This window comes from Rhipicephalus sanguineus, chromosome 11 (genome assembly GCF_013339695.2).
Source record: "Rhipicephalus sanguineus isolate Rsan-2018 chromosome 11, BIME_Rsan_1.4, whole genome shotgun sequence".
NCBI lineage: Eukaryota > Metazoa > Arthropoda > Arachnida > Ixodida > Ixodidae > Rhipicephalus > Rhipicephalus sanguineus.
In genome coordinates, this window is record NC_051186.1 from 74,694,524 (window position 1) to 74,710,522 (window position 15,999).

Below are 15,999 nucleotides of genomic sequence, written 5' to 3' on the forward strand. Positions count from 1 at the left end.
GGCATTTGTGCAGGTCAAGAGTCAAGGCTAGAGTCACGGAGTCAAGGCCATAGAGTCGAGGCGATATAATCAAGGTCGTAGAGTCAAGGTTGTGCACATTGAGTGAAAACATTCTACTTGTGTTTTTTGAAACACAACACTTAAGACATGCATGTCAAAGCACAATATGCTCAGGGGCAGCCAAGTAGGTCCACGAAAGAAGCCAGCAAATCAAACAGTGAACCCTGGAACTCAAATTGTGTGGTGACACCATGGTCATGAGTAATATAGAGTGGTCTTATCTTAGTACTAAATAATTTTTGTAAACTAAACACGTCTTGACTAAAAGTTAAAGTGGCTCGCTTTCTAATTGTTTCTTGCCTGAGAAGCCAAAGCTGCAGCTTCTTGAGCCATAGTAAAGCACGTCATTGACATTTACACTTCAGTTTTATTTGTCAAATGTGATGCTTTTCTGGATAAACTAGCAGGTTTTGTGATGTGCCGAGCTGGGACATTTCATTGGTTTGCTGTTTTTTCTCTACAGTTGTAAAACACTGCCCCATTGGTTTGCTTTTCAGGCGGGACCAATTCTTGCACTGGGTAGAGTCGCTGCCGAGCGGCAAACACCATCATGGCTCGGACTGCCGAACAATGCAGAGAAGGTGTTGCTCACTAACAGAGGTAAAATTCTCATCAACTTCATGAATAGTGGACTTGACATTAAGCTGAGCTTAGCAGATTTTCAACATTATAATAGAAGTTGCTATCAAGCTTAAAATTTAGTAGGTTGGAAAAAGCGAAGTTAAAGAAAATGTTAGTTTGCTTTTGTGTATCCCACCAGAACTTCAATTTTACCGATGGTAAGGTGTCGTGAGAACATTGATATCAGTTTGCGCATGCTTCTTTTATGAAAGCTGGTATATAAGTCAACATGGAACATAAATTGACCACTGGCCTTGAGAGTAAGAAAAAAAGTTTTTTTTAGATTGATATAGCACATTCATTCATTGCCAGAGGTGAAGACCTACCATTGTTTGAGAATTATCATCTGCAGATGGCCACTAGCCGTGTATGTCATTACAAAGCACATCATCGGGGATATCCCGTCATTTGTTATACATTACTAAGGATTGAGAAGCAAGCGGCACCCGCTAAGCACCCGAGCTGCTTGGCGGTGATCACTACAGCACATTTTGATGATCTGGGTCCTGTTGATAGTTTGCCACACATTGTTCATGCTGTGTTCGGAGACTACAAAAACTGATACCTCTCTTCTATGCTGCCAATTATTTTCGACGGGTAGTCATTCGCACACAGAGTGCTTGTAAATTAAATCTGTGTTCATGCCGCGAGGTTCAGTATAAACAGCATAGCAGTCATAGAAACTTTTCATTTAAGGTTAATAGCCACACTAACTGTATTTCACTGTTTCACTTGCTGTTTGCGAGAACCAAACGCTTTACTGCTGCCATACACTCGTTTGCTCTCGCGTATTCTTTTGCATAATTTTCAAATTCAGCTTTAGAATCAAGCCAAGACCTGTTAATTCCATGCCCCATTACAGCTATAATGCATTTTCTCATTTATGTTCTAGTTTTTAGAGTGGTTAACAGCAAGAGACTTGTGCATACCTATGAAGCAATGTGCAAATGAACCAAGGCCATCTTGGACGATGCGTAACATAGACCGCTTTCTGTCCTCCCCCCCCTCTCCACCAGGGAGCGACCTGATAGCAAAGCTGCTCAAGATGCAGCTGCTGGAGGACGACGACGAGCCGGCCTACGTGGCGGCCGAAGAGGGCGAGAGGGCCGTGCCGGGCGACGGCCGACCTGCCTGGATGGCCACCCTGCAGCAGTCGGGCTCCACCTGGCTGCGGCTGCTCCCGCCCAGCCTCCAGAGCCTGCGCCGCACCAAGGACAACATCGGCGACCCGCTCTACCGATGCCTCGAGCGGGAGGTCAACGTGGGCTCTAAGCTGCTCAAGGTACCGGACCAATATTAGAGAAGCGAGTCCTGTCTGTTGCCTTCACCTTGTCCGTTGTTTGCGCTAATTATGTCTGTAGTACCATACCAACTCATTAGTAGTTCCAACAGCTTTAGAAAAGAAAAAAAGAGGTTCTCTTAGATTTGTGTTTGCAGTGGCAGTGCATTGCATGTTCAATTCATGGCCCTGAACCATGAAATTGTGAAGAAATGGCCTTGCGCAAAGTTGGATGGGACAGTGTAATGTAGGCAACACGAGGTACACTGTCAGGTCAAGGACAAACGAAGATGAAGCCTCTAAAGTATGTTTTGCTGAAAGTGTAGCCAAATCGATGAAACCTAATACTGTTGTAAATTAATGACTTCTTCACGTTAGTACTTAAATTCTGCACAGCGATAATTCCCATCCTTCTCATTTCCTAATGCAGCCTCATTTCTTAATGCAGGTGGCTTAATGGCTGTGTCATAGTGCTGCTAAGCATGAGGGTGTGGTTTTAACTTTTGGCCACAGTGGTTTTATTTTACTAAAGGTGAAATGTAGGGATGGGCGAATAGTGAATTTGAGGTTCGAAGCGAATAGTGATTTGGTCGAATAATTTCGAATCGAATAGTTTGAATAGCATGTACCACATATTATTATGAAAAATGAGAATTTTTGTCATGACCCTTCCACAATATTTTTAAGGATTGGAACTAGGTATGAGTGAATGTCATTTTTTGGTTTGAAATGAAGTGGAAGCAAGCTTGAATATTATCAAGATTTTAATAGCAGTAGAGTGCCAGTTATAAGGGGTACAATACGTTACAATTTAAAAATTACTACCGTTAGCGCATATAGCCCATATAATACGCTTTTAAACTTTAAAGAAATATGTACACTTAACCTTGAAGTGTGGCTTCGCGGCAGTGCATGATTTCCCCGGGATGGGTAGTTTCACGGCACAGCAACCCGACGCTGCAGTGAAACCACCTTTACAGGGGGTTATGTGCAGTCAAACATACACATATTCGTTCATTTCGAATACTTCGAAATTCCGAATAATATAAATTCGTATCGAAGCGAATTCGAATACTTTAATATCCGTTCGAATATTCGAACCGCCCGAATATTCGCCCATCCTTAGTGAAATGCAATAACATCTGGATACTTAGATTGAGGTGTGGACGATCTAGGCACATCATAGTGGAAGACAGAGTCCTCCACTACGATGTTCCTCGTAATTATATAGTAATGGGCAAGTCAAGCACCGAGACAAAGGACTACTTCTTCCTGCCCTTTTACTCATGCAGCATACTGTCTTTCAAGCTAGCCCACAAAACCATAGTTTCCTATGTATTACACTAGAGGAAACTCTGGCGCTAGTGTCTATGGGAGCTGCAATGCATGGCGCTTCAGCCAGCAAGGGAATGATGGGTAGTACACGGATTGGTCTAACTTCGTTCTTTCGGCTCCGTTTGGCTCCGCGTCACCTGTATCCGCTTTGTCGCAAAACGAAGTTCAGCAAACGTTCAGCAGTTCCACTTCACCACTTTAACTTTTTTAGGCTCACCAATTCAAATCTGGTCACGAAGTTCACGACGATCTATTCTTTTATCCAAAACGAACGCCGAAACACACCAATAAACAAAGCCACAAGTGCGTTCGAAGACGTAAGCACGAAGATTAGGCAAATCCGTGTACTACCCATCATTCCCATAGTGGGCTGAACGATCACAGCGCCAGAGTCCGCTCTAGTTTATTTTAGGAAATTCTATGCACAAAACCACGTCTAATCATGTCTTCCGTCTTTCACTCTCACTCTATTGTATGTCTGCGAAATCGGGTGGAACGACTGTACTTGGTGTACTCTTTAGCAAGTTGTTAATACAACAAGAGTACACCATTAACAACTTTAGCAAGTTGTTAATGGTGTACTCTTTTGCCTGTTGTTAAGGGGAGACCCTGCTTGTGAAACATGTTTCTTGCTTATGAGCGTATCATTATGAAACTTTCACAGCTTATGTATTTTTATGTGCTGATTTCAAACATGCAATTATTGTTCTAATACAGTATGTGTTTTGAACTATTAAATAGTTTTTGTATTGTTTAGGAGCAGGCTTTATTTCTAAACTGTGAGAGTTATCAAGCAAATCAGCCTATCACAATAACCTGGAATCAATGCTGTATGCAATAAGAAAGAATGGATGTTCTAGCCCATTTGAACAAAAGTTATGGTATGTTGAACATTCCCAGCTTGATCCAGTTTGACGAGCTCGAAATCGCTGACTTGCCAAGTGTTCAACGTACTATAACTTTTGTTCATTGGGCCTAGAAGATCCCTTCTTGTTTTATTGCAAAACAGTATCATTCCAGCTTATGTGATATGCTGCTTTGCTTTATAACTGACAATTTATAAATAAATCTTGCTCCCAAACAATACACATGAAATATCTTATATTTGAAAACGGCATATGTACTAGAAAAATATTGCATATTTGAAATCAGGACATAAAATACATAAGCTTGCGAAAGTTTCATAAAACTGTACTCAAAAACAAAGAATATGTCTCCGAAGCAGGTCCCCCCTTAATCCCTCGCTGTCTTTTGTTCAGGTGGCCGCTCCGACCTGAAGACTGGTCCGCTTTGCCGAGGCGAGCGACGCCAGACCACACCATAGGAACCATGATCGCCGATCTGGCCAAGGTACGTACAGCCTGTCTTAGCTGGAGGCAACCCCTTTATGTTGTCAAGAGTTTTCTGAATGTTTTTGTGATTCATATTTGGAACTGTAGAAGCATGATTGCTCCCGTTCCTTTTTTTTTTTCCGCCCTTGAACTCTGTCTTCTTGCTGTGTCTTTGATGTCACTGCTATTGTTTCAGTACCGCAGTCTGTTCAAATTAATGTCTGCTTGGTGCTTTTGACTTATTAAGGAACCGAAACACTGTTTACCTATCCATGGCTAAACTGGTAAGTTAAGAACACGACCAGTGCCAGCAAAATGGTTGTGATCTTTGTTACTTTTTGTACCGCTTTTGCAAGGCTGACAGAGATGCGCCAAAAGTTTCATCACCATCTTGCCACCTTAAAGTCTCCGGCAGAATTGGTTCGCAGCAAAAACGGTTTTAATTTATAGTTTGTCGTGCGATGCAAGAAGCAGGCTTGAATTCATAGACAGACAAGAATTTTTATGTTGGGTTTTATGGCACAAACGAGACAAGAAGTTAAACCACTTAATGTCAAAGCGTTCTAGGAAAAGGCTTGCCAACTTGAAACCTGGCCAGTTTGTGCAGTGAAAAGCAACCCTCGTCGTCATTCTCGTGAACGCAGGCATGCTGCCCGCCCACTGGAAGAAGTACACGGTCTCTCCCTGGTTGCACTGTCATCCAGTGGTTGACGGACTTCTCGGACCGCATCAAGCAGCTGCAGAGGGTCTCCCAGGCCTGCACTCTGGAGGGGCTTGCCGCTCTCAAGGTTGTGTATTGACACTGTATTGCATGAAGGAGTGGTCATCTTGCCACCGTTGTAGATTAGCAGCTAAGTTGTTGCACTGCTAAGTGCTAGGAGGCGGTTCAGTCATAGCCATGGTGTTTTTGGTAAATATAAGAACACCTGTGTACTTAGACTTAGGTGCCATTGAAAAACCCCACTGGTCTGTATAATCTGTAGCCCCCATTATTGCTTAGTGTTACTCTTGGATGACTCAAGGAAGCCATGATGAATTAAAGCAAAGTGAAACGCTTACTACTTCTGCTTTGTTTTATTGTGAGTGATTGGGATTGATCAGTTAGTGTGGAAATTTGCAAACTGGTTCTAGTGATCACCATTGGAACAGCATTCAAAAGCATTTTAACAAGGTACAGATTTCCGACTTGTAAATGTTAAGCTAGATGCGCAATTAAACATTTTTGGGGTTTTTTCCTTGAAACATAACAATGCACATTGTTGCATCTGTTTCACGTACATCTGCCTTGTGTTCCATGTAGTCCCTGCACACTGGCTGGGCGCATGTTCAACCCGGAGCCTGCTCACGGCCACTCGCCAGTACGTGGCTCAGGCAATGGCTGGTCCCTGGAAGAACTCTCGTCTCGAGGTGAGTACACACTGCTGCTGTCCCTTGCTTGTGTTCTGTGTGCTCGTACACCTGTGTGATGGGCAGAAACGCGAAAGAAAAAACTTAATCAGAAGGAAGATGAATTGTAGACGTTTGTGTTTCCATACAGCTGTTTTGTTGACATCCATATGGAAGCCTTACCGAAGCCTTTTTTCATGCTAAGTCTTGTTCACAGATGTTCACATTCATACGGAGCCTTTTCCCATATGGATGTCTTGTTCACAGATGTTCACGTTTAATGGAAACCTTGCAGAAGCCTTTTTTCCATAGGGAAGTCTTGTTCACTCATGTTCACATCCACATAGAAGTCGTATGGAAGCCATGTCCTATACAGAAGTCGTGTCCAGGTGTTCACACCCACAGAGAACACATACGGAAGCCTTTTCCTAGAGAGTCTTGTTCACAGATGTTTCACCTTCTACAGGCCTTTTCCCTAAGGATGTTTGCTCAAGATGTTCACGTTCATACGGAAAAGCTTACAGAGGCCTTTTCCATAGGAATCTTGTTCACTCATGTTCACATCCACATAGAAGTCACATGGAAGCCATTCCTATACAGAAGTCTTGTTCACAGTGTTCACACCCCACAGTACACCATACGGAGGCCCCTTTTCCATAGAGATGTCTTGTTCACAATGTCACATCCATACGGAAGCCTTTTCCCCATGCAGAAATCTGTTCCCAGATACAGTCGACGTCCCGATTTCCCGGACCCTCAAGGGACCGCGAAAACGTCCGGAAAATAGGGCCCCGGAAAAAACGATGCACTGAAAACCACATTTTTGGTAGGTATTTTTCGCTGACGATGGGTCACAGCCGGAGTACAAGATCCCATAGCAATTCAGCAATGCATGTTTAGGTTGGCTCGAAAAGAGCCGTTTATAAAAAAAAAATACGACGTGGCCGGCACTACCTCATAGGTCAGCACTTGGCGCAAAAGTCGCTTATTTTCTTTTGCACGGTCCACTTGCCCGCGATTATGTCTGCCTCAATTTCAGTCAACGTCCTGTTTCCGCTGGTGCAGCCATGACAGTGTCAATCAGTGCTCCGTCAACCTCCGTGTTCGTTGGCTGTGTAGGAGCTGGCTCTTCGTTCTCGTGTCGAGTCATCGGAATCCTCCGTAACTTGATGAATTATTCGTCGTCGTCAACTCCGCACATAGCTCGAGGTCTTGTCAGCGTCGGCGAAGCCCTCAAGGGTTATCTCGGCTGGAATCAACACGCCGCCAGCGCGGAGATCGTCGAAGGCAACGTCCGCGGTTGGCAGTTCGTCATCGTGAGCCTACGAGTGGCTTTGTGCGCTTCGAAGGCGCGGACGAAGACGAAGGAGAGTCGTGCCATTGCTGTAAATGGCGAATCCGCTCGACGAAAGCGCAGCACGAAACAGCTAGGAACTCGGTGGATGCTGAAGGTCGGGAACGTGATCACTGAAGGTAACGCGCAGCAGCAAACGATCAACCGCAGACACGACCGCAGAGCTGCACAGCTGACAAAACAACGTGAACGAACACAGTGAGTTTGGCTTGGCTAGCTACGGCTGGCAACGGATTGACACGTGCGGTTTCGAGGTTACGGCAGCCGCGGCGTGGTGCGGCGTTGCTGCTGATGCGGTATGGTGGGTTCAAGGCTTATAATGAAAACAACCAAAATGTCGGCGTCGGTGGTGACTTTGGGTCAGCAGTTAACTAAAAAGTCCGGGAAATCGGATGGCGAGGCTATACGCGTCCGGAATTTCGGACTTTTTTACTACATTGACCAAACATGAAACTTGACGGTGCCACAGATGAGTCCGGGAAATCATGGCATGTCCGGAATTTCGGGCGTCCGGGAAATCTGACGTCGACTGTATTCACATCCATGTGGAAGCCCTTACAAACATCATACTGGTGCCTTACTGTGGCTCCGTTTGGGTCTCCAAACAGCAGCAGTAAAGACAGCAAATATTTTACCGAAACGAGGACATATGAACTGTATATGCAGCTGTCCAGACTGCTGCCTTGCTTCTTTTCATGCGCTTTACAGCTAAGAGTACTTCCTTTGTCTTTTGCGTTATCTCTGGCACATTTAGTCATCGTATTTGTCGAATCACCCATGCAGCTATTTGTCCTACCCGGAGATTCTGGTACACAGTCTGCGTTAGCCGTTATGCCGTAATCATTGTTGGCGGTGTGCGCAGACTTTCGTTTGGGTCTTTTTAATTAACGCTTTACTTGAGAACACCTAACCCTAACCCTTAATTGCTTTATGGTGTTAGCTAGAAAATCTTGACCTTGTTTTTCACTCCGGCGTGTGCACAGTGCGGGTGTCTGATGCGGACGAGAAGCCCGGCCCCGTGACGGTACAGCTTTGCCCTGGCCGGCCTGAAGCTCCAGGTGCCAGTGTGTCCAGAGCCGGCTCAGCCTGACATCGACCATCTTCACCGAACTGCCCTTGACCACCATTCGTTGGGTCAAGTACCGGGAGGACACGCCGGACAAGCCATGGTGGATGAAATTTTTCAACTAATCCTATAAACGCCCCAGCATTGTAGCCCCTTCAGCAGAACAGGGTTCAATCTAACCATATAAATGAAAAAAGGGGGGAGGATGTAGTCTTGCATAGGAGGGAATGAACTCCAGGAATAGAACTATACACAGAAGTGACATCGTTACGTTGAAACAGTGACAGTAAATTGTTATACCAAACGTGGAACTATGACATGGCCACCTTTTCTACAAGGCTTCAAGTGTGAGGGTAAAACTTAGACATAAGCTAGTTTGTGCGTAGTCACTCATTCTTCTCCATTTAGACGACATGTCAGCCTAATTGTGCCCGAGTTAGAGTTTCTAGTATGTTGCTCTGCACAAACATTTTAGGTGGCTTTTTATAGCTTTGTACAACAAAGTTTGTGGTGGGTCATTGCTTTGTTACTGAAAATTACAGCACGAACAGTTAGCAACAATGCATTGTTCTGTGTCACGTCACTTCAATGTCATGTTGCTTGCTTAGAATGTTGAAAACCACAGTAATAGAGCCTGACCTTAACATTGAAGGAGACACTATCTACTCTTTAAAACTTCTTTAATGTATCGTCATCAATTTTGATGTACCTTGCCGTTTTTATGTATGTTATGTGCTGGTTTCAATATTCAATTATTTTTTCCGGCAAGATAGTAGTTTTTTAAGTATAAATTTCATGTGCCTTTCTGTGAGAAAGGTTTTTCCAAAACTGCGAGAATTGCAATGTAAATCGGCATATCACAATAATCTAGAGTGAAGCTTACACAGCACAGCAAGAATTGATGCTTTAACCCCATTCAAACAAAGTTACGTCGCGTTTAACATTTGTGAGCGAAATCGCGGCTTGACGCAGTGCCCACCATTTTCTTCTTTCTTTTTTTCTTGTTTTCCACAGGTAACGCTTCTCGTGTATCTCAACTCCAGCCGCACAGAGCTCCTCTTCACCGTCGACCTTCCCGCAGCCGACCCCCGGGTCAGCACAGTTTCTACGAGCGGGCGTTTGCTCTGCTCTGCTCGACCACGCTCGGCCTAATGATTCCACAACCTCGACTCAAACGACCGTTTATGCCTATTGGGTGGAGTGCCAGACCATATGATACCTAGCTAACTCTGCACAGCTCCAAAGCCGGCCGCACTCTGCTGCATTCTCGTATTCTGCGACGGCTTAGCCTTTTCCTGTCCCGATACTTTTCGAGTTGTGGTAGCTTTTTATATCTAGCTTTTTTTTTTTTTGATTGGTGCCTCTTTGAAGGCGAGAGAGAGTTTTACGTGGCCTCGTTTTTGGAGGTGCACTCGGCAGTTGCGGCTGCTCTCGAAGGTTGGGACTGGTCTCTCCTCGGCAGCTTGTTTTATTTTTACCATAACTATTTTTGTTGTGGGTGTTTCTCGCCTAACGCACCGATGTCATTGAAGAGGACTTTGTTGTCTCGCTTCTGGTGAAGTAAAGCATTTTATCATAAAACAGCTGTGGCATGCGTCTTATTTTTGTCAGTGTTTCTTGGCAGTGGTTGAATTTAGATTTCTTATTGCATATAACAGCATTCTTGCTGTTAAACACTGAAACTGATAATGTCCTTGAGCACTGCATCGAATGGTATGAGACAAAATTAGCAGCGAATGGCTACTATAGTATAGTACAGTAAATCTTGTTGCAAAAGACACTTACAGGACGTTCAGCTATAAGATACATTTGAAAATGGTTTGTTTTCTTATGTTCATCTCGTTAACAACATTGTAACTCAAGAAACTTGGTTGCTAGAGACTAAGGGCAACGTTGGTTAGTTCTCTAGAGTAAATTTTCACATATTGTAGAAGAGACAGTGCCTCAGTCAGACATCTCAACCAAGACAGCTCAGATACTTGTTGTGTATCATCCAGGATGTGCTGCATTTTATAGTCCCTTGGCTTGACATTGTTTTTCGTTCACAGGTCAGATACAGCGGTTATGTCCCGTTGTAATCTTAGAGGGTTAGCAGCAGACAGCTCATAGCTTGTTTGTTGTAGTTGTGTTCTCACTGCTTCCGGTTTGCAATAAAGGGATAGACAAGCAGAAGGTCACTTCGCTCACTGCAGCAACACATTTCCTAATGGCAGCGTTTTGTCAGTTACGCCAGGTCTTTGAGGGTTTTTGCCAAACATGTACTACGGCATCACCGAACAGGCATCAAAAGGGTCTTCGCCATACACGTACAGCATTGCTTGTATGTTTGAAACGCGCACCTTTTTCGGTCATTGCTCTTGCTTGGCATGTGCTGCCATGCTTTGGGAATACGTGGAATTTTTTCATGCGCCGATGTCTCTCCGTTTTTTTTTCTTGCTTCAAGCAGCACGCGCTGGCTTTCACTGCACATCAGAACCTGCGGTGCGGGTGTTTCAGGTTTCGTCCTTCACGTGGTTATCTCTTCTCACACCCGCAAAGCTGAATGGCCTGTCTATGGGTTCTAATCTCTCGAAAGGTTGCCGCTTGTGACTCTCGATTAGGCTTTTCCGAGTGCAATTACATCTTTGTCCGTAGCGGGCCCTAAATTACACACACAAACGACGCTGCCGTTGTTGCATTTTCCGGTTTTCGGGACTCGAAAAAACTAACTCCAGTCTTGTTGGCGATAAGACGAAGGATTACTATACGCTTTTTCACTCCCCATTTTGCTTTCCTGGCGGGCGGAACAACCATAAGGAGTTTTTCTTCCGGGCTGCTCGCTCACTGAAGTCGCTTACGCTGTGGAAGTCGCGCCCGGTTGCTCTGCTGCTAGGGTCGAAGTGGGCTTCTTCCGATGCGACTGTGCTACGATGCTAGTCTGTGCCAACACCACTCGGCAACAGAAAACTTCTCAAAGAAACGGCGCTACATGTGTGTGGACTGCAACAAATCACTCCTGTGTTTTTTAGGAGTTTGCTTGATGTTTCTACGAATAAATCGTGTTTATGTAACAACAAAAGTGATTTTTTGTCACTTTACAGTCACACAAAGATATTTGGGACAATTTTTTTCTGAAATTAGAAATGTCTGAAGAATTTATTTCAACAATAAAAAATTGCGTGTACTTGGACTACATTTCACGAAAAAAATTGGACCCTCAAAGGGTTAAAGGGAGTGAGCAGCAAGCCTTTCTTTAGGCAACATTCGACTTTGTTGTAATCGCGTTCATTGCTTCACCCTTGAGACAAAACTGACTTTTTCTTTACATCAGAGCTGTTATGCTCGAGGTTGGCCATGTGTCGTATATAGAAAATTATGGACCGGCACGCACTTTCTCTTCAATGTCATCATCTGCTTCGCCTCCAGAAACATGCACCCATTTATACGACGTGGAATTCAATAACTCCGATGGGCGAGAGAAAGAAATAGATAAAGAGTAGAGAAAGAAAAATTTCTTGGCGAACACATAAAGGAGCAAGCATAGTTATGTACAGTACACTGAAACGTCCGATATAGCGACACGGATATAACGAAATGTCGGTTATAAAGAAGTAAATGAGAAATAGTCTTGCAATACATAGTGTTAGGATTATATGTTTATAACGAATTTTCGGATATAACGAAGTTATTCTCGTGTAATATGCAACTTCGTTATAATGAATTTGAGTGTATACCAAAGGGTGGGAAAAGAGGAGAGGGTAAAAGCCACTCAGGATCAGCCAGTGGCCACACGAGCTCTGGCTGTGACCCAGCCTTGCACGACTTCGTGCATCGTGCGAATTTGCTCTTGCTTACCCTGCTCCTGTGGGCAGGTGTTTGATTCATTGCTACAGAAGGGCAGTTGCCCATGCGTTTCCTTGTTTTAACTGCCATCGCATACTTAAATAACATGGTAAGATTGCAAGAGTTTTGTGCACCATGAAAAGATGCCATATAGTGCAACATAAATTTATAAACAGTTCATTGAAAGACTCTTCTTTAATAGGTATACATTCTGTTTCAACACAAAAAAAAAAACAAAGTTTGCATATTCCATAATATGCTTCAATTTATGAGTAGCTAAAATTTTAGCACACTATTACAGACGTCTCTAGAGCCACGTAAAATGAAATTGGGTTTCAAATTTTATTGAATTTTTCTACAGAAAATGTAGAAATTAACCATTCCACACTGTGAATGTGGACGACTAGCAATGATGTGTAGCACGTACGTGAATTTATTTCACGTATTTATTTGTACATATTTAATCTCATTTTTTATTTATTCATATATTTGCTCGTTTATTTTTAGTGGACCAGTGGTGAGTAGTAGGGTTTGTCCCATTTCTCTGGCACGTACCGATTCATGATGATAATAGTTTTTTTACGTACATAGGATCGCCGCATTTTTCTTTCCTCTCCATATTGACCTCTCTTTAAATTCAGCAGTGCCACACAATAATGCAAACTTTCACATATTCTTTGTTCTCAAAGGTGACATTAGGTAACACAGGTTAGAAATAGCCTGGTGCAAATAACACAGAATAGGCTACAAAAGCGGCATTTTTTTTTTATCCCTGTAGGTATGGCACTGCGAAGGTACGTCTTTGAAACGAAAGGTAGACGCATACGCATGGTAAAAAAAAAAAAACTCGGAGCAAAACTCAGCGACGGTGCTAGTTTTATGCCAGTTATATCTCAACCAGTTACAGCTTTACTATGTATGCACTGTACAAATAAAATGCATGTATCGTGCTGGATTCTACTGAACTTCCTCGTCCGTGTCAACTGTGCGGGGAAAAGTGGACTGTTGTCAACGAACAACGGGGACGGTGGCCTTGATTGTCATTATGGCTGGCTTCAACACCTAGGGCTCCAGTGTCCTGCAGCATGAGAAGGCTATCTTCCAATGTCCACTGAACTTCCTGAGCGTTCAACGCATCGGACCAGCCACTGTCTCCAGCCGGAACACCCCAATCTTCCAGGAGCTTGCCACAATTCTTCTGCAGTGGAAACTCGAATCAGACATTCAGTGTGAGCGGCGTTTCGGCACTAGAATATGCATTAGCTTCAGTGGTTGTGGAAATCTTATATTATGCCTCAAGCGAAAATAAGCACTATAACCAGAGTAAAGACAATACAAAATTCGGACATTGCGCTCAAGGTTTTCCTCAGAATTTTTTAGGGTCGACATATTGAGATCCTGGTGGAGGTGGGGGAATATATTAAGTTCAATTTTCAAACTTGCTGTTTCAGACATCCACATTTCATGTCTTGTCCCGCGTTTCCGGTATCTATGAGGCACATAGACAACGGAAGCAAGGGCGCTTGTGTTCTAGCGCTGGCACTAGAGTTGGCGAGCTTTGAAACCACCAAGTAGACCTGCTCAGTTCTCCTTTTTTACATAACCATGCATGCAGGTAGCGGGATGCAGGGCTCCGCTGGCGTTACGCCGCGCACAATCGCTATTCATTGGTGCCTCAAGCGCACATACCAAAGACCGCCCACCGCTTAGTCAATCTAGCGGTGGGCGTCTATCGAAGTCGGTGGGCGGCATTTCCACCGCCGCCCACTGAAGAGGAACCCTGAAACTGAAACGGCCAAGAAGCTTATTTAGCGGGAAAAGCAAGAAAACAAGGACCCTTTGATGCCCGATAGAAACGCATGTACAGAATATTTGCGGAAGTTCGAAACGTCCGCTCTTGATTTATGAACTTGTAAACTAATTTATAAATTTATGAACAGCTTTTAAGGTGATCATTCAAGGGGCTCTCAGCATTGTGGGTATCGCAAACGCTGGGAGAGGGAGCGAAGTTGAGAGAGATATAGAGATTAAGGTAAACGCGAAGAAAGGAGGCCGTGAGGTCAAAAGACTAAGGATTATAGAGCGCGTGGCGTCAGATGGGAGGCGCCAAATGTTCGCCGTCACGTGACTGCGCCTTGCATTGGTCGACCAGAGCAGGGACGGTTACTTGGTGTCGTCATTGTTACGCGGCATATCGCCCCGGCCACGCGCCCACCATATTTTATCGCGTCAGATATTTACTAGTGTGCTAGGCTCAATCCCAACGGTAAAAGGGTATGTACTGACGTCATTGCGGCAGCCATGTTGTTGCACAGCCAGCACAGTGAAAAGTGCGCTTTCTTATCTTGATCTACTTGTCTCCAGAACAGTGATGCTGCCAATTGTACAACAAAATGGCGCACGTTTATAACACGTGAACTCGTCGCCGCCCACCGGTCGGACATTCGATAAATATCTGCAAGTATAAGGTTTAAACGTCCGATCATAACACAGGACATATGCACCAATTCGGATTAAAATTTTTTGTCCAACAATGGAAATTCTGTGTACTGTAAATATCTTCGGATTAATGAAAGCACCACCCGCTAACATTTATTCCCTGAGCGTCAGTTGACGCGCATCTACACTGAAGCAAATACTGCTACACGTAGCCAGGCCCGTAGCCAGGAATTTTTCCGGAAGGGGGGGGGGGGGGGGCACTTGCTGAAAGCCCTGACTTTTTGAAGAAAAAAAAACACCTATTTTTATTATTTATTTTTGTAAAAACACCTACTTCACCCCTGGCCCGTAGCCAGGGGGAAGGGGGGCATAGCCCCCCCCCCCCCCTGGCTACGGGCCTGCATGTAGCGTACATTATTCGGTTAGGTACACATAACGACACACATTATGTGCAGTGGGACGTGGTTTCACATGTAGTTCATTTAAGTTGCTGTAGCTGTAACTCCTAGCTAGTAGCAAATGCGATGGCTGGGCAACAATTGAAGGGATACTAAAGTAAACCAATGAATCAGTTTAGACTGATCACTTATACTTCGAAAACTGTACTGTTGCTGATTTCAGCAGCATAGGTTTAGTAATAGAATTAAAAAATGGTAAAAGTTGTATTTTGAAATTTCGCGCCGAAATTCTCCGTACATGATGCCACGGGTTTCGAAGTATCTTTTCGTACTTTGGCGACATTGGCCCAACGAAACTTCCTGAAACTTGGTGCCTTTCACCCCTCAGAGGACAATGAACTTCATTTTTGCCGATTAGCAACTACGTAAGCCCTAGCAGACGCCTTCAAAATCTATGACGTCACGGCGATTGGAGCGGGAACTTGAAGGTGGCGTCGCCACCTGCGTTTTCTTTTTGCGCGTTTTCTCGCTTACCAAGCGTCTTCTCGCGACAAGCGTGGGGATTTTGCTAATGTGGAAGCGTAATGTACTAATACCAGGAACATCGTTCTTTTTTTTTTCTAAGTTTCCTGTTGTTCAAATAAGAGCAGTATGTTATATACTTACGTGGTACATCTGCACAAGGAAACAAAATACATTTCGAGTTGTTAAACAAAGAAAACAAGGACGTCAGTCATACAGAAGTCGTCAATCGAAGTACCGACAATAGCGTCATCCAATCATTTTCAATTGATCCGAACCCAATCAGGTACATGGTGCAACATTGGTGTTTCTATGTGTTTAATTCAAAGGAAGCACACGCAGACACAACCGTCTTGTCATCTTTATTGGTTGCCATTAATGGCACA

General features: G+C 44.1%; 1 protein-coding gene and 1 pseudogene across 1 annotated transcript in view; both read left to right on the forward strand.

The window, feature by feature from the left end:
* LOC119374773 (dynein heavy chain, cytoplasmic-like) overlaps positions 1 to 1,965 on the forward strand; it is a 106,274-nt gene extending 104,309 nt beyond the window's left edge. Inside the window, 2 exon segments of the mRNA XM_037644953.2 lie at positions 558 to 660; positions 1,698 to 1,965. Coding sequence (XP_037500881.2) covers positions 558 to 660; positions 1,698 to 1,709 — 115 coding nt within the window. The 3' untranslated portion in view covers positions 1,710 to 1,965.
* A 2,659-nt stretch (positions 1,966 to 4,624) lies between these two features.
* Positions 4,625 to 9,984, forward strand: LOC119375153 (dynein heavy chain, cytoplasmic-like; annotated as a pseudogene).
* The last annotated feature ends 6,015 nt before the right edge of the window (positions 9,985 to 15,999 follow it).